General features: G+C 39.9%; 1 protein-coding gene across 5 annotated transcripts in view; it reads right to left on the bottom strand.

Annotated features, from left to right (window-relative positions):
- Window positions 1-1,384: 1,384 nt before the first annotated feature.
- SPATS2L (spermatogenesis associated serine rich 2 like) overlaps window positions 1,385-26,749 on the bottom strand; it is a 160,075-nt gene continuing 134,710 nt past the window's right edge. For all 5 annotated transcript variants that reach the window (XM_079135531.1, XM_079135528.1, XM_079135529.1 and 2 more), the window contains 5 exons: window positions 17,248-17,306; window positions 10,790-10,899; window positions 8,037-8,139; window positions 4,950-5,167; window positions 1,385-2,280 (listed from right to left, as the gene is read on the bottom strand). In XM_079135531.1, the coding sequence (XP_078991657.1) occupies window positions 1,885-2,280; window positions 4,950-5,167; window positions 8,037-8,139; window positions 10,790-10,899; window positions 17,248-17,306 (886 nt within the window). In that variant the 3' untranslated portion in view covers window positions 1,385-1,884. The remainder of the gene's footprint in view (window positions 2,281-4,949; window positions 5,168-8,036; window positions 8,140-10,789; window positions 10,900-17,247; window positions 17,307-26,749) is intronic.

Below are 26,749 nucleotides of genomic sequence, written 5' to 3'. Positions count from 1 at the left end.
TCTTCTTGTTGCAAGAATTATCTTACCCACCTTTAAAGCCGTCACATTTAAAATGACATTTTCAGTGGTGAGCAAAGTCTTGCTACACAAAAATTGTGCAAAGTCCTTTTGGCATAAATTCAGATGGGGTAAACAGAGCTGCAGTCCTGAACATTCATCTTTCTTATTTGAAAGAACAACTCTTCCTTCCTTCCTGGAATGTGACTTAACATTTTGAATTCCTATTAAATCTCTGGGTACACCCAGAGACCTCAGAAAGTGCTAGAGAGAGAGCAAACATCCTCCTGTACTTGGCAAAAGAAGAAACAGATGCTTGCATTGCTTGCAGGCTCAGCAGCTCAGGCTGCTCTGTGGAAGAAAACTGGTGAACCTGGGTTGCCAGAAAAAAAAAATGTTACCATGGAGCTGAAAAGCAGCATTTGCACTTGAAAGTAGCCAAAAGATCTGTAGGACACATGTAACTGCAATGGAAATCCTGCAAAGATAGGGGAATTGGGCTCTCTGGAGTTTGAGCCACCCAGTGTCCATTCTCTCTTCCTGAGGAAATGGTAGTCCTTCTCCATATGGCCCAAACTGATTTTGGGGAGCTGGTCCCATTTTAGCACCAGGGGTGAGCTCTGATTAGTCTGTGCTAATTAGTATATCCCCTGGAAGGACTTATGAACAATGGCAGGCAAGGTCTTTGTTGGGACTTCTGAGAAGGATACCTGCTCCAAGTAGATGCTACTCTTGGAAAGCTTCTCTTTTTTGGATAGTGTGGGGGATAGAAGTGAGTCTATGAAGGTGGTCATTTGCCACCATTATTAGTACAATGTCAACCTAAGGAGGAAGAGGAACTGAGATAATCAAGAGAAAGGAGCTGGAGTCCTGATCAAACTAGACTTTTTGGTGACTCAACCAATACATTCTCTTTATTGTTTAAAGTAGCCAGAATTGAGGATTATGTTATTTGAACCCCAAGTCTCCAACTGCTATGTGGTGTCTAAGAAGATGGGGCATGTATTCATCTATTTATAATGTCACTGAAGAAGTAGTATTTTTTCTGAAAGGGTACTTGTTCCAAGAGAAACAACATGGTACAGAACTTTGCACTGAAGATTCCAGTCCCTCAAGTTTTCTTGAAAGTACTACTGAGAATGTTCAAAAATAAGGTAGAGGAAAATGGGGCAGTAGGGGGTGGGGGAAGGAAAGATGGTAGACTGAGACAGACAATATTACCCTAGGTACATGTATGACTACATGAATGGTGTGAATCTACATTGTGCACAACCATAGAAATGAAAAGAAGTTGTACCCCATTTGTGTACAATGAATCAAAATGCAGTCTGTAAAAAAAAAAAAAAAAAAAAAAATGAAGATATCAGTAAGAGAAACAAGCCAGGTGTCAAATGCAGCATATTTTAATTTGTTTCAAATAAAGCAAATATATGTATATATATATTTTTCAGAAAAACACCAGATGTTAAATTCTACAAAGGCGCATGTGTCTTCAGCAGATCATGTTTGTCTGATCATTAAGAATTTATTTTCAACATTAACTCTCTAAAGACAATCAATGGATTGACATCACTGCTACAACATCGGTTGCTAACTGAGCCTCGGATCTTCAGCCACCTCTTGATTTTCCTAACAAATGAGTAAATACTGCCTGGCTAAAATGCTGCAAAATCTTGATGAGAAAAAGCGTCAACAGATCAAGCAAAGCCATGAAAGTTATGAAGCAAGCTAGAGCCAAGTATTAGAATTAGTAAAAATGATTAAGAGAGGATAACACAACCATACAGGGTTTGTATATTCTGATTGACTCTCTTTTGGCAGCGAATTGGGTCAGCACCTCGGGCAGGGAACCAAAACTGAGTGAAAACTGCTCTTTTCTCTCCTAGCTCAGGCCACCAATGTCACAGCTGGGACTGAGAGAACCGTGGCATCTGTGGAAACTTCTATTCTCGTGGGACAGAGATTGCACTGTGAAACCCTACCGACGTTACCCCGGAAAGGCCTGGCCTCCGAGGTGTCTGAAGCGTGCTGCCTTCGCCGGGGCTTTTCAGAATGGGCTGGGGCCTCTGGGGTCTTTGTCCCCAAGGGGGCCTCTTGATTTTTGGTGCCACCTTTGTTTTTGGGACGGAAACCATTGTGCGGCTGTCTTCTGTGATCATGCCGGTTGTTGCCCTTCACCACTGGGTCAGCTTCATTCCCATTGCCCTGTAACTTGGCAGGCCCATTTAGCCTGTTGTTATGATACTGTGGATTAAATCTTCGTCTTTGGCTAGAAGGTCCGTTCTGCCAAAAAGAAAAGAGATAAGTGTCAAACCACAGATGATACCAGTAGACATCAGGGAAACCAAATCTCTAAACCATAGGTAAGCTTTTTACATTCTCAAAGAATGCCCCAGAAGAATATTGTAACATGCAAATGACATCGAGCTAATAAAATCCTTAGTCTTCACACAATTGTGGACCATCTTCTAAATAGAACTACAAGAAAATTACTGATGTTGTAAGAGAGCTTAAGAAGCATAAAACAATAAAAAACGAGGTCGAATAAAACCAATAAAGTATGCTTAAAACACAACAAAATGAAATGTGCACAGGGCAGGGCAGTGGTGATTCTCTGCCATGATGGTTTCTGAGATGTTCTGTATAGACTATCATGTATAGGAATTCTAATCACATGTAAGAAGAAAAAGGTAAAATTCTGTCTGTAATTTTTCTTCTCTAAAGCAGTTTTTCTATTTTATTAAAAGAATTATCATAGCTCTGAAAAATTACTTTAGACAAATATAGAGATGAGGTATATTTGGTAGATCATGGTAGAACGAGGAGGTAACATGTATTTTCACAGAGGTAATTAGTTCTTTTTCTAAACTTTTTGTAGCTCTAAGGCAACTAGTTTTGAAGCTTATACTGAAAAATTCATGGCTTCAAATCAACAGCCAAGAACATAAAGAGATGAGTAGTTAGGAAGCAATGGATTAAGCCTGTCTGTCCCTAGAGAGGTGAAAAGATTTCTGGAGTCCTTGAGCCAGTATTTATGGAGTGATTACAAAGTGTCAGGCATTGGGGAGGTGCCTCACCACGCGTTGTCTTGTTTATCATCACAGTCCCCCTTGAAGATAGCTGCAGTTACTTGCTTCATTCTACAGATGAGGATCATGAGTTTAAGGGAGTTGCCCAAGGTCTACAGTTAGAAAATGGTGGAGTCATTTCCCCTTTATGTGCTATCTCCTGACAAGATTCATAAGTAGAATATTACATGTATACAAACCTGTTTGGAAAATCAAACCTCTATTAAGTTTTATGAGTTACAAGATTATAAAGTTATTGATTTGTGCAAGGTGAGTATTTGGTACAGATTTAGGGCACACTAACCCCTAATCCAGGGCCCAGGGCAAGAGTACGAATGCAGGCCCACATGTCATCTATCTGAGTGTTGTCCTCCTACCTCTGGCTCTGTCTCATGTTAGGGGGCCTTGCATCCATGAATGTGGACACTCTAGCACCACATTGAAGCTCAGCCCCCAGTCCCACAACCATTACCCTTTGGACTTACAGGTGTGTGAGCTTGTAGTGTGGTCTGCCCTCAAGGCAGTATATCCAGGGAAATGGTCCAAACAGACCCTGAGAACAGGCTTGAGCCCATGTGAGAAAAGAATTCCCAGAGTTCAACTCCTTGGAGCATGTTCTAGAAAACAGGGCAGATTCTGGGAGGTCATGTCTCCTGTGTCTCACTGACCTCTCATTCTGTAGGGAGGGCCAGGCTGGGGAGAGCCGGAAAGGGTTACTTTCAAGCACCAGGCCCCTTCTTGCTTAGACTTATAAGAGTATTTCCACTTATATGAACCATCATCTAAAACGCTGAAACGGTGAGCAGAAGGATCATTTATATCACAGCATCTCATAAGGCTTCCTTTGTTTTTAAAGAAATCGTGAAAGGGAAACTCTTGCTCTTAATGTTAGATATCATTTTAACATGGTGTTCAATAATGAGCGAAGAGCAGGAGAAATGAAGATGCATTTAGACTACAAGCAAACCAGACTTGCTTATGATCTTTAACCTGTGAAGACAGAATGCTCCTCACTGAAGTCCTACTTTGAAGTTCAGGAAGACATTCAGGACCTGAGAAATGCCTATCAGCATCATTAGTGGGAACTCTAAAAGACCAAAGCAAAAAAGACTCAACAGGTCATTGATTAGAAAATCAGTATTTTTTTTTTGGGAAAAAAAAGTCTTTTTCTTACAGATCACAAAAGGTATCTTTTTAGTATGCCCAATCTCTGTATCATTAAATCCCATTCCTTGTTCATTCTTTAACCATAAGCTAGAAACCACTTTTCAAAGGCAGAGTGGAGAAGCAGGAGAGAAGGAAGATTACCCTTGGGAAACTTGTATTTTTAGAGGTCATGGTGGGTAGTAGCGAATAATGGCATTTTGAAATGTTAAAACTAAAATACCAAGAGAAGAGGAGAAGTTTGCACTAACTTTGGCCTCTTACTGATAAACTAAACATGAATGGGAATTAAATTATCTTAAAAAACTCCCACCAGGTTTCATGTCACTAATGATTTCAGTGGCCTGGTTCTGAATCTCGTTCCTGTGGCTGTGTGTGTCCCTTTGCATGTGAACTGGTAACAGGGACCTGGGGATGGTGGCAGTCAAGGGAGTGAGAAGAGCTATCTCATGTAGGTGGGCCTGCTGTGGACCTGCTAATGTCCACCTGCATGAGATTCTTCCATGTGGGATAAAGCCTAGGCCGGGTGGACTGGGTGGATTAGGGGAGTCCTGTGGGGCCAGGCAGTGCTGCTAGGGGTAGAGGACCCTGGGTGGGATCCCAGGAACTCAGCATCTAGCAGTTGCTATTATCTTTCTCTGGAAATGGATGGTTTCTTCCCCTGCAACAGTGTCTGTAGGAATTCTGCAGGCAGGGCCGGGAGGCCCCCCAGAAGCTTACCTGCTTGTTGGTCGGCATGGCCTGGTGAGAGGGGTCAGCAGTGCTGGGAAGACTGCTCACCACTTTTGGGTTTGCTGCTTTACCCTCGGAGGGCTTGCTGTGACTGGATTTCCGGTTAAAGTTACTCTGTTTCCCGGAGTTTGCTGCGTGAGCATTCAGCAGAGGCAGCAGGGAGCTGCAGGGAGTCCTTGAGGAATAGTTATTCTTTGGATGTGTGACTGCAACAAGAAAGGGCTTGATGTTAGGAGCAGAGTGGGGACACTGCTGTTGGAGACACCATCAGGAAGCACTAGACGGTGAAGGAACTGAGAGGAGCTCTATACAAACATTAAGACAAGGTTTCGTTTTTCAAAGATGTCATTTGAAAGGGCACCTTGGTGATTAGAGACCACTCAGTTTCTCCAGTGAGAATCACTAAATGGATTACAGCATAATCATCTAAGTTGGGAGACATCTGTAGGAAATAAAACTTATCTGAGCAGCTTAAATATTATTTTTTAGGTCAAGAACCACAAAAAGGAAGAGAAAGAACGAAATCTTGAGGTTTCTTCCTTGTGGATTCCCATTACCAAACCCATTCTTGCCACCCTTGTCAGGTCCCTGGATCAGTGAGTCTGGAAGACACACAGATAGATGAAAAGGTAGGCAGACTCTTGGCTGTCAGAGTCGTGACGTCCTGAGAGCATGGGAACAAGGGCATGTCAGGTGTCAGGAATCTTGTCATTCTGGATCTTGCATATCCTCCTGCCACTGGGTCAGGACTGCCAGCCCCTAATACATCTTTTATACTCCAACAGAACTACATCATCCAATCTTTTCTCAGCCCCACCGTGGATCTGCACCATTTCCATGCCACCGGCAAGGCAGGCTGATGAGGTGGACTCCGTCAGAGCTCAGGCTCAGGGCACAGGCGGGTCTGTTCAACGTTTATTATTGCCATTCCTGCTGCTTTTGAAAGTGGTGGTTTCTGACAGGATGATTTCTATGTGATTATGCTGAATCGGGGCCAGAGGGAATCAATTCAAGGATAAAGCCCTGACGTCCCTCTCACAGCTCACCAAGATTTGATTGCCAGGCTGGACAGCAAGACCTTTCTCTGAATCTTAAAATTGTCACCAATTTTTAAAAGCAATTTTCTCTTGTACCTTTGTTGGATCAGACTTAATCCCAGGATTCTCTAAGAGGATTAGGAGTGACTAGTAGGGATCACTGAACATTAGAAATGGAAAGGACAGGGACCAGTCCCTTCATCTTATAGGTAAGGTGTGACAGCGCTTTGGGGCTGTTGGCATGATCAGGGGATGTCTGGTGGCTCTTGGACTCACCAGATTCAGTTGTGTGGGGTCATTATTTTCTACAGTTCAGGGACTATTACTTCTGGTTCAATAGCTGTGGGCTGTCAATATGCTCTCAACAAAGCCAAGATGGAAGGGGCTTTGTGAGGATTATGGTCTCAAACAGGTGAGACTGATTTCATCTAGACATTTGTAATCCGGTAAGGGAAAGTTTCTCGCACTAGATGGCACTGGAAGGAGAGTGGGTAAAGCAGCATTTCCCTACCCCACTGAGATGGGTGAGAGTCACTCAGCATTAGTGTTTTGCTCATCATCCTGTTGAAGTGGAAACCGGGATGGGTAGTTAAATTTCCAAATGTGAGCCCAGCATGGTGGCACACACCTGTAATTCCAGGGACTAGGGAGGCTGAGGCAGGAGGATTCCAAGTTTGAGGCCAACCTCAGCAAATTAGTGAGGGCCTCAGCAACTTAATGAGACCCTGTCTCAGATAAAAAAGGACTGGGGATGTGGCTCAGTGGTTAGGCAGCCCCATGTTTAATCCCTGGTTAAGAAAAAAATCCCACTGTGGACTGTATTGTTTGTAAAAGCTAGGGATGGAGAATGGCAAAGAGGTAGATTGTTTCATAAGGGAGGGAGCATATAAGGAAAAGTAATTTTAAAGCAGTCAGAAAATCAGGTAACTAAGAAAAAGATGTGTGAACAAGGATGCTCTGTATGTAATATTTCTGTTTTAATGGTGGAAAAAAAAAAAAAACTGGCAGCAATTTAGATGCCAGAGAGTACTAGTTACATCAATTTTATTTAAATAGTGATCAGTTTAAACAGTGATACTGATATGGAAAAATGTCTACTATCTATTGTGAAGAGGTAAAAGTGAATTGTATTATTATATATAAATGTAGCATATAACAGTTAATTATATTACAACATGTATGCTCTATGTGCATAAAATATAAAATGTCCCGCAGTGATGTCATGTTCTATTTAATATAGTTCAGTAATTTTTAGATCAGTTTTATATTGTTACATTTAGAAAGGGAAAAAAGCAATTTCCACTTAAAAAAAAGAAAAAGTGCAGCTCAATCTCAATTTTTCAGCTGACTACGAGATGGCAGATTGTTCTTGTCCCTTACCCGTCCTTCTTTCCTCCTTGTGGCTCTCCTCAAAATCACATTAGAGCTCATTTCCACCTCCCCCTGTGGGTGGGCTAGAGTAGGGGGGAAATCAGTGGGCCAATTTTGTTGCACATTAGCTGCTCTAATTAAAGCTTAATAGGAAACAAGACTAAAGCTAATGGCTGAAGTGAGGTCTTTGATTATCTGCAGGCTTCACTCAGCGCAGGGAACCAGAGGAGAGGGCGGGGAGCTCAGGGCACTGCAGAGCAGCATGCAGGACAGCTGGGCCCTGCACAACAATAGCTGATTGTTTCCAGGCTGATGAGGACCTCACACTCTTCTGTGGAACAGTCTCTGCAGACCAGGGCTGCTGGAAATCAGAGGAGCAGTTTATCTGGTGGTGCTCAGGAAAAGTTTGTAAAAGGTATAAACCAGTTGACCTGTTCTGTTCCTTATAATAAATCCTAGGGATTTACTGATAGGCAGTGGCATTTGAAGAGTCTAAGTTCAAATCTTGACATTTCTAGTGACTTGTGTCATGACCTTAGATCATTAAATCTCTTTAGACCTCACTTTAGCCCCGCTGGGGCACTGTACACCTGACATTTCGGATATCAATTCCAAATAGCACCAAGCTTATTCACACAGAATTATTTAGCAAGTATGCAAAACTCACTTTCCCCACAGAGCATGATTTGGGCCTTCAGCTGTTCGATGTCACAGGAGAATCGGGCAGCTTTCCCGAGCTCTTCATCATATTTTCGCTCGCTGACAAAGTGCTGGAGGAAAGAAAAGTAAAGCAGGAGCTTCACAATCACAGAAATGGCTGAGACACCTGCACAGTCACTCACTCTGCTCTTCCAGTGCCTGCTGATGGCACTGTACGGGCAGCATCATTTCAGTCCCACCTTGGAGAGGCCCTATGAAGTCAATCTTGGCTGACCTCCCTGACCACGATCACCTTGTTCTAGAAATACATATGGTCTTCTCTTGCCCCTGCCTAGGCTTAGATAAAATGTGATGCAGGAAAATGCCCACCTGGAGTCATCTCTTTAACCTTTAGCACTCCTTGCTGGAGCGATTTTCTTGGTTATATTCTGGCAGGGGCTTCCTTGTTTGGTCAAGGGCCTACCAAGGTATTAACCATCAAGAGAAAACATGTATGCTTACACAAATGGTATGAATCTACATCGTGCACAATCACAGAAACGAAATGATATACCCCATTTGTGTACAATGAACCAAAATGCAGTCCGTAAAAATTTTTAAAAATTTAAAAATTAAAAAAAGAGAGAAAAATATGTCATCCTTCCTAGACACCCATTTCTATTTCAAAAGGGAACCAGGAAGTCCAAAAAGCCTTCGATATCTAGAAAACATCTTCAGTGGTGGACTTTTAAGTGCTGTTATAGGAGGTGGAAAAGAGATTATTTTCCAATTCATTTAAAATTCAATTTGAAATTTAAAGATCCGTGTGTATATAACAGAGTGAGAAATGCAGAAATAACTATGACTCAGTCTGTCCTTGAATTTACCAGGGAGTTTACCTAATTAATGGCAAGGGAAGAGATACCATTAAATACAAGGTAGAATAAAGTTGGTGCTTTAGCAATATAAAAGAGGAAGAAATGATCTCCTACTGAGGGAAGGTGGAAACAGTTATGTAAGAGGGAATATTCATGCTGGAAAATTATAAAAAATATTGAACACTTACCAGACACTGACCAGATTCGTAACAGATAATCTCATTTTCATCTAGTCACATTATTATGAAGCCAGGATTACTATTATCTTTATTTTATAGATGGGGGAATTGAAGCTCTAAGAATGTAAGGCAGTATGTAATTTCTCCAAGGCCAAAGAACTAGAAAATTTTGGAGCTGAACTGATTCACTGCAAAGCCTGTGCTACTACCCGTTTTATGAGTGGGATTTTGATAGGCAGAAATGAAACTTGGAAGAAGAGGTGATTTCAATAGACCAGGAAGCTGTAATTTCATATTACTCACCTGACGTTCTAACAAGTTGGGACTTTCATAGGGGGAGTTGGAATAGATATTACAGTTCCTTTGTGAATTTTATTCTGAGGGGGAGGGAAGGCTCATACCAGGAGAGCTGAGATCTCTTTGGGGGAATAACTCTGAACTTAGGATGGAGGACAGGCTAGAGGGAGACAGTGGGGGCAGAAAGACTGGTGGCCATGGCAACAGCCTGGGTGGGTGGCAGCAAAGACCAGAATGGAGAAGGTAGGGAACACCTCTGGAGTTTTGGTTCCCATCCCCTTCCCCATCATCGCCCTTTCATGCCTAAACAGGATGAAGGGGACCAAAATGTCACTTGCCGCTTTCTGCCACACTCCACTAGTTTACACCCAGATGAACAGGTACAGGCAGCAGCAACTGTCTTAAAACTACTCTGGTTTCCTAGAAGTAGGTAAGAGGTGGAGTTGCATGTGTGAGATTTGTTTGATATGTTGGGTGAAGAAGAGGAATTTATAAATTGCATCTCTCCACTTAGTTGTGAATACTTGTCCTTGCCTTCCTGGTCACCATTTCCTCTTTGGGCAACTATACCCCAATGCTGTTTAAATGATCCACAGTCTCATTTGGTCTGTAAATCAACGTGTCACACCTTTTCTTGGCCAAATCATAGATGTGGTCCAAGTGGAGGATACTCAGCACATCTCTCCTAGAGATTTCAATCAGGAGGACAGCTCCAGGGTTAATGACGTTTGAAGGTCACTCACTCCCATGGTGTCCAGAAGACAAAAGTCTGGGAGTGCTTGCTTCCCATATGACTCCAGCCACCCTAGTTTTTGCTTAGTTGTAGATCCAAGTTCTTCAGACCACACTCTGATTTGATGACTTACCCTCAACATTTTGTCAAATTCTACTTGTTCCTGAGGTTAGTTAGGGTCATTTCTGTTGCTGGCAATGGAAAAAAATAATCTAAGAAATACACGTTTGTGGGTAATAAGCTTCATAAAAAGATAATTAAGCTAGAAAAGGAGAAAGGAGTCTCCACAGATTGCTTTATAATCCCTACTGTTACACTAAGTTCATACTTACGGTGTGCTTAGATGAGTGTGTGTTTACAAACATACACATGAATTGCATAGTGTGAAAATAATATACCCCATTCTGGGCTATAAATCATGGTTGAGTACACTTTACTTGGGTCAGTTACTACTGACTAAGAAAATAGCTTATATCTCTCCTGTGGAATAATATATCCTTTCAGGTCATATTATACTCAAGTACAGTGATTAGGTGGTTCTTCGCTCTTCTGTATTTTGCATTTCAACCCTGTGAAAGAGAGCTGGGTGTATGGTGTTAGATCCACAGAGAGCAGCACGCTGTGCATGCCAAACAAACATGATGGCAGTCAGATCTCAGGCTCAGGGTTCAGGCTGGGACATTTCAGAACTGACCTTAATTTCTGCCCTGAGTTCGGCCAGCTGCATCTCTGCCATCTGACTGGCTAGATCAGTAAGTCTCTTTAGTTCTTCTGCTTTCTTCTGACGTGCAGTCAGGATTTCCACTGCCAAGTAAGATGGAATAATATGTTAGGGCTAGAGATTTAAACATTAAGTGACTGAGTTTCTTGGAATCAGTTCTCCCTCTAGAGATAGATCACTTAGTTGAACCACACTACCTTTTCTGAGTTGTCACTATGATGGGTTCATTCTTCATGCCCATCACCAACAATCCATTTCCTTGCATCCTTATGCACTAATCCCAAAACTAAACATGGTCCTTTCTGATTCACCATCCACCCACACTCCTTTATTTTCTCCATTAGCATCTGATCTCACTTGCTTAATTTGGACCTTTCAATGTGTGATTTACTCAGAAAAACTATCTGAAAAAAGACACATTAAAATCCTATCAGAATGATATCGCAAAGCTAGGAAGTCCACTAAGCAAAATCCATTATTCTGTATATGCTGTCCCTTAAATTCCAGCAGCACCAGACCTTCTCAATTTTAACACATACTTACTTAGGGCAACTAGCTGTTATTGGAACAAAGACATAAAAGTTTTACTTTATTAGCTTTTTGTGGGCTGAAAAATGCCTCTGCTTTTGATGCTCTGCAGATATATTTTCATTTTGCAAACAGAGAGAAGTTCCAGACAGAGGATCTTATGTCTTTGTTATAAGAGTCCCCAGTGGAAAATTTTCAAGGGTGAGTCAAGCCAGCTTGAACTGGATTTGTGTGCACTCTTTAACATCTGAACGTGTAGCAGAAGACGCTGGGGATTTCGTTAGTGCCATGCTTCCACATCCCTGTCAGATGAACTAAAGATTCAGATGGATGTAGTCACCCCCAGGTTAACCTGTGTATATGCATTTCCCAAAAGGTTATGAGCACAGACACCATGAATACAAACACATAAGGTGGAATTTAAATGTGAAGTTTCATCTTTCAATAAATAGACCTGGGGTCTCCAATTCATCATACATGAATGGCTTTTATTTCTTTTGGACTTGCATTTTGAGTTCTAAGAAAATAGGAGCCCACATAAGATGCCATGTATGTTGAACTCATATTCTATTCATATTCTATTCTTGGTTGCACAAGGACCAATTGCTTTGTTACACCAGATTCGTAGTTTACATGTAGAGTCAAACAATATGATTTTTGATTTTAAGAGTTCTTGATATATGAAATGTCAAATAGCAGTCCTCTCAAAAATCTGAAAAGAAGTACAGAATCCATCAAGAGTTAAGATTCCTTGCAAACCACAAACCATTCTTAAGTTCTTAAGGAACTTTTTAAGCTAATGCCAACATTTTAATCAATGTTGATAAGTCAAGGAAATAATTAATCTACAAATCATAAAGCCTAAATCATCTGTCAAGCTATACCAATTACGCTTTCGTTATTTACCTGGGGCTCCCCTACAATACCATGTAGAAAAGATAGTAGAATGAATCGGACATGACTTTCCTTTATTCATATATGAATACATGACCAGTGTAACTCCACATTATGTACAACCACAAAAATGGGAATACTCCATGTATGTATGATATGTCAAAATACATTCTATTGTCATGTATAACTGAAAAAAAATAATGCCACATAGAAGAGTGGACTGATCTATATCTGATGGTCTTCCAGGATGCAGAAGAGCTTGTGAAGAACTTGTCCAGGAGATGGGAGTAAAAGGAAATTTCATCTCAGTAAAAGGAAATTTCATCTCAGTTCATTAGTGAACGATGTCTTAGGTTATCCAGTCGGACCAGAGATCACTAAAAGGTGGTCCACTATCACTTTTGGCTAGAGTACATGTTTTGTTTGACCCACACATTACTTTTACAAATTAAGTGCTCACATTTAAAAATTTGGAAATTCTACTTTTAAGTTAGATTTCTGGTGTCTCTTAAGATACTGGAATTTCTGGTTATAGTTGTTCAGCAACTGGCTAAAGTAGAAGAGCCAAAGCCCTTTCTAGATGGAGCATAGTACCTTCTCACCTGTCCCACTCAGCACATTTAATGTTACCTGCCTGTAAGTGTCTTCTCATCACTAATGCAGACTGATGATCCATGCAGTTCTTTGTGTCTTTAGTACCCAGTGCCTGGTACACAGAAGGTGCCTGCTGTGCTTATTGAATGAAGGACTCAGTGAATTAATGAATCCATTATTTGAAAGGAACATCTAATGAAGGACTGAAGTTCCTAGGCTCCAGGGACCACTTAAGAACATCTAGGACCCATACCTTTGATTGGTTATTTATTAATTTCTTTGCCATTATAATTCAACATTAAAATTAACTTCTTGAGTAAAAAGATGAAATGAGATACTTTCATCTTGCAAAGTAAGATAAAATAAATTCTGAAGACCCAGACATGACAAGCAGTTAGTAAAGGGGTCAGCAGACCCTGAGTGACTGCACAGCTAAGCACATTTGACTTTTCTTAATGGATCATTTGTGGGACTGGTGACAATTAGAGGTCATTGTTCTTTTTGATTATGTAGAACTTGGGCATTCACATCAAACAGAAGATTTTGTAGAAATAGATATAAATGGGCCCTAAAATGGGAATGCAGGTGCAAGATCACCAATAAATTCGGAGTTGAAACTCATGCAAATGTGCACGAAAATGAATACTTTGCATCAGCAAGTGTTGGGATGCATTTTACATATAGTCTCATTAACATTTCAAAGCCTTTCATTATAAAAAAAAGGCCTTAAAAGTTGAGATCTAAAGCCAATATTCTTTAGGGGCAAATATTTTCACCTCAAATACATCAATCACAGAAACAAAAAGCAAAAACAAAAACAGATCAGATCTTAAGATGCATTGATCATATAATTTAAAATAGAATAATAAGTATGTTTTGAAAGCACCATCCTTTCAGAAATCTGTAGAGGGAGACAGTTTCATATAGCTTAGGTTTTCACTGTGTATAGGACTTAATATTATTTATGCTCTTTTATAAACAGTATTTGGTATGCTGAAATCCATTTTCTCAATAGGATTTATAAATTCCTTCAAGTTTTTGGAACACATTGGAAGACTGGCTCATATTACTTGAACCATGGAAAATCTTAAGTCTTCTCCACTAATACTCATCAGCAGGTGTGCTCAGAATCCTGGGGGTGGTGGGCGGGCGGGGGTGGGGGCAAGTGTCAGAGCAGAAAGGAATCTTTAAGCACAAAGGTTCTCTGAAATCCTTTTTATTCCTGAAAAATTCTTGTGAATTTGGCATTTTACTTTGTAATATGCCAGTGTTCCTGTTAATACAAAGTGATCTTTTCTTCCCATATCCCTAGTAAACTTTACACTGAAAGAACATGATTGTGTGGGCCTCCAGTTCCCTGGGTAGACAGATGAAGTTTGAGACCCTAGTACTACAATGTTAAGTTTCTCCATCTGTAAAATGTAGTAACTGTACACATCCTGTGGGGTTACTGTGAGACTAAATGAAATAACATTTGTGAAGTGTTTAATATAGTTAATGTAATCAAAATGCTAATTGTAAATATTAGCAACAAAGTGAGATTTATTCATTGTATTTTTTTGCAATCACATTAGTGTTCTAATATTGCATCCCACAGTCTAGATACACTAAACTGATTATAATAATTAATTTAACAATTATTTGTGAAGTACCAGCAATCTTCTCAGTGTTGTTTTAGGCATCATGAAGGATACATGAACTTGTGTTATAATTGAGGAAACATGGTTTATACCCTGTACAAAAAATGGAAAAATATGGTTGAGGCCATAGATAAGCAAGTTTGAGATGGTGGCCACAAAGACAGTTTTGTCCCTGATTCAATGAGGGTACTTAATTCAATCAACTGTGGAGAAGACATATGATTGACATAGGCAAAGTCACCAGAAAGATGCAGCATAACCCCTTGGACCTCCAAGGAACATTGGACCAAGCTAATTACTAACAAGAGCTTTTCCCTTTTTACACACATACTGTGTCACTATGCTAAGTGTCTAGCATGTACTTTCTCATTATATCTTTGCAATAAGTATTGGAGATAGATACTATTCTTACTCTTATCAGAATACTATTCCCTATTCTGATAAGGAACCTCATACTTTGAAAAGTTAACAAATGGTTGAAGGTCACACAATGATTGGGTTTGAAGGCAGGATTTTGACTCAGTTCTGTCTGCCTCCACAACAAGCAAACTGGTTTTCCCAGGGATGTGGGCATTTCTGAATGGTTTCTAAAACCAGAATCTGCAGCACCAATTGAACAGTTTCAGTTAGGCTGAAAGCTGATTGAGTGTAGGCTGCACATTTATCTGTCTGCTGTTTACCCTACTCTGTAACAGAGTTTAGCATGTAAGGAAGCACACAAGTGAATGTTTATTGGTTGAAGGAATTTTTAAAACAGGGGTCCTTTCCAGAGATGTTCCAAATTCCACAGGTTTTGGCACCTAACATTATTTTTGCAGTAAGGAAGAATGAGTATGTGAAACCTGAGGTCTTTTATGAAGCTCTGAGAAAGTGCCGTGCTAGTGACTTTCTAGAGAATCATTTGCATGTGTTGTTGCATTTTTTATTATTAGGACATGAAACTGAAATAAACTATACCTAAGAAACAAAGTCCCAAAATTCACTTCTACTGAAGAAATCAACAAGTTTCATAAAATAAACTATACCTAAGAAACAAAGTCTCAAAATTCACTTCTACTGAAGAAATCAACAAGTTTCATAAGGATAAAATAATTTCACAATTATAAGGATTGAATAACTATCTAAATGTTCCACAGCTTCACTCTGGATCACATTAGTTTCCTTTAATAAAACTTGCTGAATTTTAGATTTATAATTTTGTTTAAAAGTTTTTAAACATTCTTTGACATTGCAGTCAAAGAAAAAGGGATTTAGCTGAAACCTGGGTGAGGGTGTAGACTGCCCTTTCTTCAACTTGTCAGATAAAATGTGGGTAAGGGTAAAGAATTTAAAACGCCCAGGAAACAGGATTGTAAAGCTAAATTGCAGCTGAAAAATACATAATCTTAGGGGTCCTGTTTTAGAAGACTGATTTCAATAATAAGAGAGTCTCAGTATGTCCGTTTGTAATCTTTTTTCATTATTATTTTTTAATTTGTTCTAATTAGTTGTACATGACAGTAGAATGCATTTATACATTGTGATAAATTATATGTGAATGGAGTGTAATTTTTCATTTTTCTGATTGTACATATTATAATCTTGTCTCCACTGAAACTTCTAACCATGAGCCTCGGCCTGTATAGGAAGGCAAATCCACTCTGCTACTCATTGAGTAACGTTACCACAGTGAAAAGGTTCAGACATAAACAAATGAATTAAAATAAATCAAACTTAGAATGTTGATATTTTGTGTTAAATTTAGGAAAAATTTTGCAATGATCAAGATAATTTGGAGTGTGTTCATGATTTAAATAGAGAATTTGGTACATTAAGCAATCTAACTTGTGATTCCAATTTAGAACATGGAACTGATTTTCTTTTGTGGTTTTAAGTTGGCAGGTATCAGCATATTTGATGAAGTTTGCAAACAGAATTGGAGTGTTTTAAGAAAACTTCATTTAGTACATCTGTAAATTTAAATTACTAATCTTATTCACAAGTTGCTTAAAAGCTTGGGACTATTTTGCTTGCTAGGGTTGTGTCTTGTCAGGCACTTGAAGTACTTGAAAAAAGTCAGAAATATTTATATATGTAAAATTCAAAATGTTGAGAGAATTAAGTTTCAAATGAGATGAATTTTTAGGGGAATTTAATTTGATAAACTTGAGTTAATTGAATCTGAAAAAGAACAAGTGAAAATGACTGTATAAATAATATAGCAAGATTAATAAGTTATAAAGGTTTAACAATGAATATCTTAAAATTTAATACTAAATTCATTGTTACCTTAAATCTGATTAAGTTCTTCCTAAGAATGAAAGTCCCCTTGAACTTTCAAATACCAACTGACGCTCATTAATTACTGAGTATTCTTTTTTAAAAAGATTTTTTATTATTATTATTATTTTTAATGCCACTTTGTTTTCTATTTTTTTTAGTTGTAGATGGACACAATACCTTTATTTCATTTATTTATTTATTTTTATGTAGTGCTGAGGATCGAACCTAGTGTCTCCCACATGCTAGGCAAGTGCTTTACCACTGAGCTATAATCCCAGATCCTGAGTGAGTATTCTGCCATACACTCATACTGAGGGGGTGCCACAGTTCTGTCCTTCTGCCAGATGATGTAACTATGGTTCCTAGGGGATCAGTGACTTGACTAAAGTTACATCATCCAGGATTTCCATGTGAATTTTAGAACCTGCTCAGAATCTAATACCACTGTCAATCTGACATTTGGATTGCTTCTGGTTAGGAGGCACCTAATCAAATAACCATGTGTCTACTTACTGGCTTCTTCTTTAACTTTATCCATTTCTGCCATTAATGAAACTTCTTTGTCAATGATGCTGGGGAAAACAAAAACAACAGCAAAGAATGCTTAATCAAAAATAAACTTTTAATAGGCACTGGAAGTAAAATAAAAATGATTTTCATTAAACAAAATACCAAATTACCATAAATATTTCTATGCTACAATGCCAGCAGCACACTCTGTCTCTCCAAAACTGAGGCAACATGGAAGGGATGTTCCCAAGGATTACATAGTGACATCTGCTGATTAAATCATTGTCAACACATCTAAAAAAAAAGGCTTTCAGACTTTCAGAATTGTGCTGCTTTGAATTTAAATTTGGGTGTATTTTTGCCCTATATATTCCAAAGTTCCAAAACAACATAACCAGTATTTGAAAAGCTGGCACTTGGTCACCAAGGATGTAGCTATCAAATATCTTTATGCTCTACTCTCTGAGATTCTGGCTGGAAGTGAGTGAGGTGGGCTCAATTCTGATGCAGAGTCCTGGTATCAGAATTTGACAAATATGATCCAGGACAATCCTTCTGCTTGCTCTGCAATATGATCTTTGCCTTTTTCATTCTCCCAAACAGGAATTTACAGGTTCTAATGAACTTCTTCCCATGATATTTCATTTATTTCTTGGTTAGTCCTTTGAGAAGGTATTACCTGCAAAAGTGATTATTTTTTCAAGTCTGTTTGTCTTTCATCCCAACCACTAACCCCTATTTCCTTCCCTTCCCCAAAGTGACGAATCATTGTAATTTCTTCATAGATTTTTTAGGTCTATATAAACACAAAAGTCACATACTCTTTTTCTTTTCTTTCTTTCTTTTTGGCTGATGGGAGATACTTTATTTTTATTTATTTACTTACTTATTTTTATATTTTTATTTTCAGACTGCATTTTGATTCATTGTACATATATGTGTGTATATATATGTACATATATACAAACACACACACATATGACATAGGAATTTTGGTGGGTCCATCTTGATAGTATTACGATTTAATCTAAAAACATTAACACTAATTTAATATTGGTAAATATCTGCTCAGTATTCAAATTTCCCAGGTTGTTCTATAAATCTTTTTAATAGTTTGTTTAAACCAAATAAATAAGGCCTGTTCGTTGCATTTGATTACCTCTTGTGTTTTAATTCATAGGTTCCCTCTCATTCTCTTTGCAATTTTTTTGAAGAAATCAGGTTCTTTGTCCTAAAATTGACCAATGTCTGAATTTTACTAACTACATATCCATGTTATTATTTACCCACCCTTTTTGTTTTTTTTCTACAAATTTCTTATTATATATAGAAGTTTGGTGATTTTCAGGTTTGATTTCTTTTCATAAAATACTTCATAAGTATTTTTTTTATGTGTGTGCTGATGAAATTATGCAACATAAACTATTCCTCCTGAAAAAAATTCAAATCTGAATGTCATCAAAGTTCTGCATCTAATAAAGAATTTATTGTAAATAACAAAGGGCATCTCACTTTTAGTTATTGGAATCCATTGATAATCATTGCCTAGATCAATAGGATTTGCATAATGGCTATATTCAAGTTCTATCACTCCTTCATTTTTATACTGGAATTCTATAAAGAGACAGTTTCCTTGACCAGCTATTTGGTTATGATGAAGCATAGTTTGTATAGGAAAGGCAAGATAAGTGTTTGATTCTCAACTTTTAATTATCAGTTTTCAAAATGACAATCAGTTCCTTAATATCCTCCAAAGGTGACCAGTGGAGGTGTTTGTTTTTTTTTTCTTCTTTTTGTATAGTTTAATTATAAACTCATGTCTAACATGCTTCAATACATTGCAGCTATCATCCTTGTTACTACTCAGATTGTTCTGTCAGGTGTACTTTTTTCCCCTCCATCAGATTTACTTTCAAATTTAGAATTGAAAAATGTATTTCTTCTTAAGAATTCTGCAATATTTGTCAGGGGAAGAAGGGCTCTTCAGGTTGTATCTATAGCACTTTGGGGCTCCTCTACTAGAGGATGTAATGTAAACACTTGGAGAATGAGGACTGGACTGACTGAGAAGCAACTATTTCCAAGCAGGAAATCCTAATGGAAAGAACTGAAGTGTTCAATGAATGGCAAATTCTCCAGTCCTGGGCTCAGAGTCTTATCCCGTAGACAGCATCAGCTTCCCCATGACGCATATGGCTCAAGGTCACTGGCTATGACTGCTGTTGTGTAACCAGTATATCAGGAAACCTGCACCTTCTTTATTGACATTACGTAGATATGATGTCAATGTGTTTTAAATATAGGAAATGCATGATACTGAATGGCATATACTGAGAAGAAAGTATTCCACCCCTGTTCCAGCCTGGTTCCCCTCCGTGGAGGTCTTCAATGTTATAAGTTTCTTGTATTTCTTTCCAAAGTCCAACCATGAACAAATCAGCATATATCTGGCAACTGTATGAATTGGTGGGCTGAGTCAATGGGCTTTGTGATTCTGTGATTATAAGGTATACCGAGCTTCTCTGTCAAGTTCACCAAAGCAGCCTTATGGAGGCAAGTGTGTTCTTCTTGTTATTTTTGTTGTTGTTGTTGTTGTTGGTTTTCCTACAACTTTCTAGGGCACTTCCATTTTAGTTTAGGAAAACAGAGGTTATGGAAAAACTGTTCAGGAGATAAGGACAGCATAGAGATTTTGGAGTTGGGGTCCATACTATGGTTAAACTACTCTACCTGAGAACATGAGAGAGAAAGAGGGAAAGGGGGGGAGGGAGAGAAATTGATAAATTGATTGAGCAAGAAGGCTGGGCTGGGCAGAAGAATCTCTCCAGCAGCCAGAATGTTTCCTCTGCCATTGTGAGGGGACTGCTGTGGACCTTGCTTGGGATGCCTATATCTTCACTATGTTCACTATGCTCCCTGCAGTTAGCCTGGATGTATGAGGGGACACACACATGTAAACTGAGGAAGTGGCTGGGTTTCATATCTGGATCAATAGGAGGCTGAACAGAAAGGAAGAGGCAGAGCCTGAAGACCCAGTGAGTGTGAGAATACGAAACCTACCCCCAACCCCCAGAGCCGGCTTGGCACTTCCTCAAGACGTGGAACAGGAAGCTAGGAAAACTCAATGGACTTAAGGGCTGGGCAACCTGAGCTGACTTATGGGTTAAAAAATGATGGTGCTACGGGTCATGCGAGACTTGCAGGTAGCTTGTGCTCCATTCTCTTCACCAGTGGAGTGAGGCAGAGTTGCACAAGGTTTTGGATGGCTGTACAGGAATAAGCCAGAGAGAGGAAATCCTAGTGGAAAGAAGTGATATGTGCAGTGAATGGCAAATCCTCCAGTCCTGGGCTCAGAGCCTCATCTGTAGACAGCATCAGCTTCCCCAGAAGTGGAAAGAGTGACAAAACATTCATTCACTTGAACGATATTTGCTGACTGACTGTCATGTGCCAGCCAAGGGTTTGGGGGCTGTAAGTACAGCAGTGAGAATAAAGATGGGAAGGGAAGGAAGGGAAGGGAAGGGAAAGGAAGGAAGGAAAGAAAAGGAAACGAATTCCACTCTTGGGGAGCCTACATTATTTTTGCAAGAGCTGAAAAGAATGTGAGAGGATCTCCAAGACTCGGGTGAAATAGTAAAAAACAGAGAGGGAAGAAAATGGTGTTGGCAGGAAGAATTAATTGCAACTAGAAGACTTTTAAATGAGAGCCCCAGGTTTTGAGAGATGTATGCACACAACTAGGGGAAATACAAGCATGTGACATAAGATTGGCTTGTGCTCAGATGCCCTGTGGCTGGGAGAGAAACAGACTGCAGTGGGAGTGCCCAGATGTCCCCACATCATCACCAGCCCCACCAACCCTATCCCCAAACCAAGCATCTCTGGAGGCTGGGAATTCTGCCAGCTGTGTGTTGGGTGGAGATAATGGTGTGTTAATTTCTTTACCAGCTACAAGTTCATGGGAGATTTTTGTCGATTAAATTTGTTAACAAAATTTTGGGCACAGACAGTTTACAAGATGGACATAGGGAGTTTACAAGATGGACATTTGGGGGATAGTACCCATCCCCAGATCTAACACGTTAAACAGAGCAAGATATTCACACAATGGTTACTTTAGACCTTCTGTGCTAGCAGCAGGAAGGATAAAGGTTTACACAATAAATCGTTACTCTGTTTAATGCACACACCTGGGGATATGAAAAAGCCTGTGAAGCTGGCATCAAACCATGCTTCCATTCCTCTGGGTATTTCAACAAAGGAAGAGTCCTGAGGCATTAGAGTAATTCACGCACTGTACTCTATGTATGACTGCTTTCAAAACTCATGTGCTTAAAGGTCAACCAAGGTTCTCTGCTGAATCAGGACCTTGCTCTCAACGAATGGACTGTAGCAAACCAAGATCAGGGGCCAGCCTGAGGCAGAAAATCCTGACCCTCCCCTGAGACTCTCACCCCCTAGGACTCGTATTCCTTGGTTTGCTTTCAAGGCAGGAGGCATGTGGAGGGAGGAGTAACCATGGGGAGTGGGTGTGGCGGAAGTAGTAGTATAACCGGCCTGTCCTTTGCCTGTCAGACAGTGAGGAGCTGGCATCACAGCAAGCTGAACTCCAGACTAAAAGAAAGGCCATGTCTAAAACCTTCCACAGGCTCACAAATACTCGGTGTCACGTCCAGCTTTGTGAGTAATTCATCAGTGCCAGTGCTGCTGAATCTCCTTAGAGGAACCAGGACAGACACCCGCTGAAGTGATGCTTGATGGAAACAACTCTGCAGCCCGGGAAGGACTGAGCGTGTTTGGCAGAACCCTGGTGTGCAGATATCAGATGTGGCGGGAGGAGGGAGGCCACCCAAGAGGAATGACATTCAGGGTTGATGAATCACAGAAAAATCACAGTGTCATGGGCCATGTTCCTACTGGGGAAGCAGAAAGGTCACATACTTGCTTTCGAGGTACTCCTGTCAGTCAGAGATCAGTCTTCAGTTGTCCCCAGATGGGAGCTGATCAGAACGAGCAGTTTCTGAGTGCGGACTGCAGGCCAGGCTCATCAGCAGAGTGCCAGTGCCTTACTGGAATGCTTCTTTGAAGCATTGTGGGGCCCCAGGAAGTAGGAGCCCTGCTGTCTCCTTGCCCAGGGCCCTGGCACGTGCCCTTCCCTTGGCCTTGAAGAGTCTCCTCCTCAAGCTCCTCTCTTTATCTGATTTAAGTCCTCCTTGCAGTCTTAGCTTAATCATCACTTCCTCAGATAGCTCTGAGTTTTTAAAAACTTCTGCTCAACTTTATGATCTTAGATTCTCAAGGGTTGCTCAACAAAAATTGCCTGATAGTGATGAATGTAAGAAAAGAACAACGTATTCATTTTTCTACAGCATAACAATGATGAAAATTCTTAACTGGCATATTGTGGTGCTCGCAAATAAATCATGTTTATGCAAAAGTCCATGACTTTGGGTCCTGGATAGAATCTAATCATTTAAGACAAGCTTATGAGTACAAGTGTAATGATATTCACCAGACGGGGTTTGGCTCTGAATCAAAACAGGTAGTTGATGATTCTGTTTGCAAATTGGGTTGGTTTATTGTTGAAATGTGTGCTTTCCCCACTCATCTAAAATTCTAAGTATTGAATGGTTTTGCTTTTCCACAGGGATCCTCCCTACTTGACAAAAATACAGAACTCTTTAATTGGCTTGGACTTAAGATGTATCAAACGTGTTCTATATAAACAGAGAGCCCATAAAACCCATGCTGACCTCACGTTTCAGACCTGCCCTTTATCCTTCCCAAACCACAGCTTCTTTTATCTAAACTGCTTGGAGAGTAAAATTTTATTTTGTTGTCATAAAAAAGCTTTTATTATCAAAGCAATAAGGTGTAAGGAGGAGATTACCATGGCAAAGACTTTATGGTTTATTATATAGTTAATCACAGAGATAAAGTGTCATTTCTTAAAAATGTTTCCACTGTCTTGATTCCTTTCTGTGGGGAACTAATAATAACAGTAATAAAAAGAATCAGAAAACCTCTTTAGGAGGAATAGATTTATGATTTTCTGCTCTGTGACAGACTCATCTTTAAATCGAGAGCCCAAGACACTGAGTGACACAAATGCTTCGTTGGGGATCTTGGATGAGCCATGTCTGGCCGAGTGTTCTTCAAAAATAAAGATGTTATCTACAATTGGGAGGCAGCCATGATTGATAAGAACTGCTGGGGGATTGCTGAGGGATGAAGGCAGAATTTCAAAAGGAATTTAATGAAATCTGTCTGTAACAACAAAGTTGGATGTTGAAGAGTTAAAACTAAGCCACATCCCACCTCTGAAACATTTGCCTCAGGGAGACTGGAGAGAGAGAAATTGCCCTTGTTCATCTGATTCTAGACAATTTCACTTCAGGACCTTCTGTGGGCAGAAAGTGCTTCAACTGGTGCTTCATTAACTCATTCCCTGCCAAGCAGATAAGGCAGGCTGTGAGGATCAGGAGGGAGACAGAGGCTGGCGAGGGGCCTGGCAGAGTGGGCTGGCTGTACAGGAACCTGCATCCCCGGCCTCATTGCAAAGAATGAGATGGCTTGGGAGAAAGGATTCTAACTAATGCTAGTGGAATGTTCTACGTCCCTTGGCCTCTCCCAAATAGTGCAAGGCAGGCAAATGAGGGACAAGTCCTAAAGCCAGGTTTCCTGGTGTGAAGACTTTCCATTTCTTTCGCTACAGAAGAAAAGAGTAATGTAAGAACATTTCTCCCACCCTGGCCTCTGCTTCGTATTACTGCACAGGAGTAAGACCTGTGATGCTACCTGGGCTTCAGACTGCCCAGCAGTGCCCACTGGCTGCTAGAGGAGCCTTGAGCTGGGGAGCTCCATTCGTCCTTCACTATCTAGTGCTGAAGGAAGAAACAACTGTATTGCCTGAGTGAGGGGATCTTATCTATCAGGTGGAGAGGAGGAAAGCTTCCTCTATACATTTAAGGCATAGTGTACTGCTCCCAGTACCATGCGTACCATTTCCTGTCCAACTTCCTGAGTACCCAGAGATTCTTGAACCCAGGGAAAAAGGTAAGGTTTCAGCTCACCCATTTCTCAACCATTGCAGCTGTCAATAAAGTCTCTTCCCTGGCTTGACAGACACAAGTGCAGCAAGATGTGTATTCCTAGGGTCAGGAGGACTGACAGTTCTAACTACAAATGGGGCCCGTCTCTTGCATGCTACCAGTTCCTGGTTCTTTCTTTCTCCATTGAACTCTGTCCATCCTGTATGCTGGTTACTGGGGTCACTACTCCTTGTCCTCCACTTCTCATGTGATTCTGTGCACTGAAGTCTATTCCAGTGGAGAAATATCTCTTCTACCCCTCTCTCCACTTCTACTGTCCCTGATTTAACTCTCATTATCAAACAGTTGCTACACTTATTTATTTTTTTCTACAGTGCTGGAATTCTTGGAATTTTACCTTCTCCTGTGTACATTTTTGCATTTAGATTACATAACAACCTGAATTCTTTTCATGACTGGAAAAACATCATGGGATTCTCTTTTTCTGAATGCAACAATGGCAACACAAAGGTTTCTTGAATTCCAGTGTTGTTTGGTAAACACACAACACCAACGTACATGTCCACAGTATGAAGAATAGAGTTGGGATACAACCCTTGGAACAGTTGCTTACCAATCATGATTATGGCGAAAACAAAGTACCTCCAAGCACAAACCACACTCAATAATACAAAGCAAAGTGGACATCCCTCTGTCAATGAAAACTGTACTTCACTTACCAATCAGGCTGAACCCATTTTATTTCTATTTATCAGATATAATATATTATGTGAACATCTTAGTCTGCATATTTTATGTTGAAATCATACAATGATTTGAAATCACAGTTAATGAATATTTCATTGTACTGAGGTGCATTTTTGAAATGAGACACATATATATTTAATGTTGAAGACTAACTTTCAACTTTTATAAACTTCTTGGGTTCCTCAAAAAGGATGCAGTTAATTAAAGAAAAACCACAAAGTGATTCCTTTTTCTTCTTGCAATTTTTAAAATGACAAAGAGTTACAAAATCCCATATGTCTACAAATCCCATGATCTCAAATGTTCAACTGGAAAGTATTCCTCCATTTAGAATTTTACATATAACTCTGCTTAATAATACAATTTATCTTTGCTAGCTACTTCCTAGTTTGGGTCTCTTTCAGCAGGGATCACTGTTCAGGAAAAGTACCTGAACTGTATTTCAGTTTCTAGAAAAATAACAGGACTTAAGCCCCCAGGGGAAAAGAATGCAAACTAGTCTATCCATGGATTAATTGTCTTATAACAGAAGAGTACCATTTAAAGAACTGAGTTGATGTTCTTCTTCACATTTTTAAAATTTCATTTTGTAAGCTTATTTTAAAAACTGGAAAATATAGAAAGCAGGATAAAAGAAAACAAATTTCAAAATAAAGTAAGGCAAAATCTTGCTTTGTCTCCTGCACAAAATAGAGCCAACCACTTTGAACACTCTATTATATTTGCTTCCAAAAACATTTTTGGAAAAAAAAAATTGGGAGGGGTTATCTATGCCAATGCCATCATGGTTGTTGAACATAAATAACTTGGGAACAGAAACTGTAGCAGATGTGGAGGTAAAAGAACAATCAGAAATGTTGGCCTAGATCCAAACCAAGTCAGCCAGGTCCCGTCTCCATGGCCCTTGGCCTCCTGGAGCCTCCTGAGTTCCTTGGCTCCAATTTGAAGAGGGGAAGGAACATTCCCACCTGGCCCCTTTGGTCTCATGTGCTGCCACTCACTCATAATGCCCTGTTCTAGTCAGTGGCTTTCAAAGTGGTGGCACAGACTAATTATTAAACTCTTATGTACTTATATTTTTATTCTAAAAAGTAGACTCTCCTAATCTTTACTATACAAATCAACAGTAGTTCATGTATGTAATTTAGAATGACTTTTCTGATTTGAGAGGGATGCATATAAAATTCATTGATGGAGTTTCTCCCAGAGAATTTATTTCTCCCAAAGTATATCATGGTCCTTCATGCTTTTTGGTTCTTTATTGTTCCTTCTGTATGGAATCTTCTTTCTCCCTTCTCCATCTGGCAAATTTCTAGTCTTCCTTCAAGATCCAGCTCAAATGCCACCATTGTGATGGATCCTTTCCTGACTAGTCAGTATTTGCCATCCTGCTTATGCAGCTCATTTTTATATGAAGCCACTAGACCTTGGGCTTTTTTAGGAAAGAGTTTGCTAAGTCCATTAGTATTTTTGACAAGGCTCCTTCAAGTGTGGTGCTCAGAGCACTTACATTTGTACTTGCTAAACGCATCAAATGCAGACTCCCTGGCCCTGTCCCTCATCCATGAAATCAGAATCTCTGGGAATGGGCCCTGATGCTGCCTGTGCACACAGAAGTTTGAGAAGTAGAGGCTTGGCACACGCTCAGTCTGCCTACTGAATGGATGAATGAGGGAACGGGAAGAAAGGTAGAGAGAAGCATGGCA

Source organism: Sciurus vulgaris (assembly GCF_902686455.1).
Source record: "Sciurus vulgaris genome assembly, chromosome: 3".
NCBI classification, from domain to species: Eukaryota; Metazoa; Chordata; class Mammalia; order Rodentia; family Sciuridae; genus Sciurus; species Sciurus vulgaris.
The sequence above is the reverse complement of the archived record's forward strand: the minus strand, read 5'-3'. Positions and strand labels throughout refer to the sequence as shown.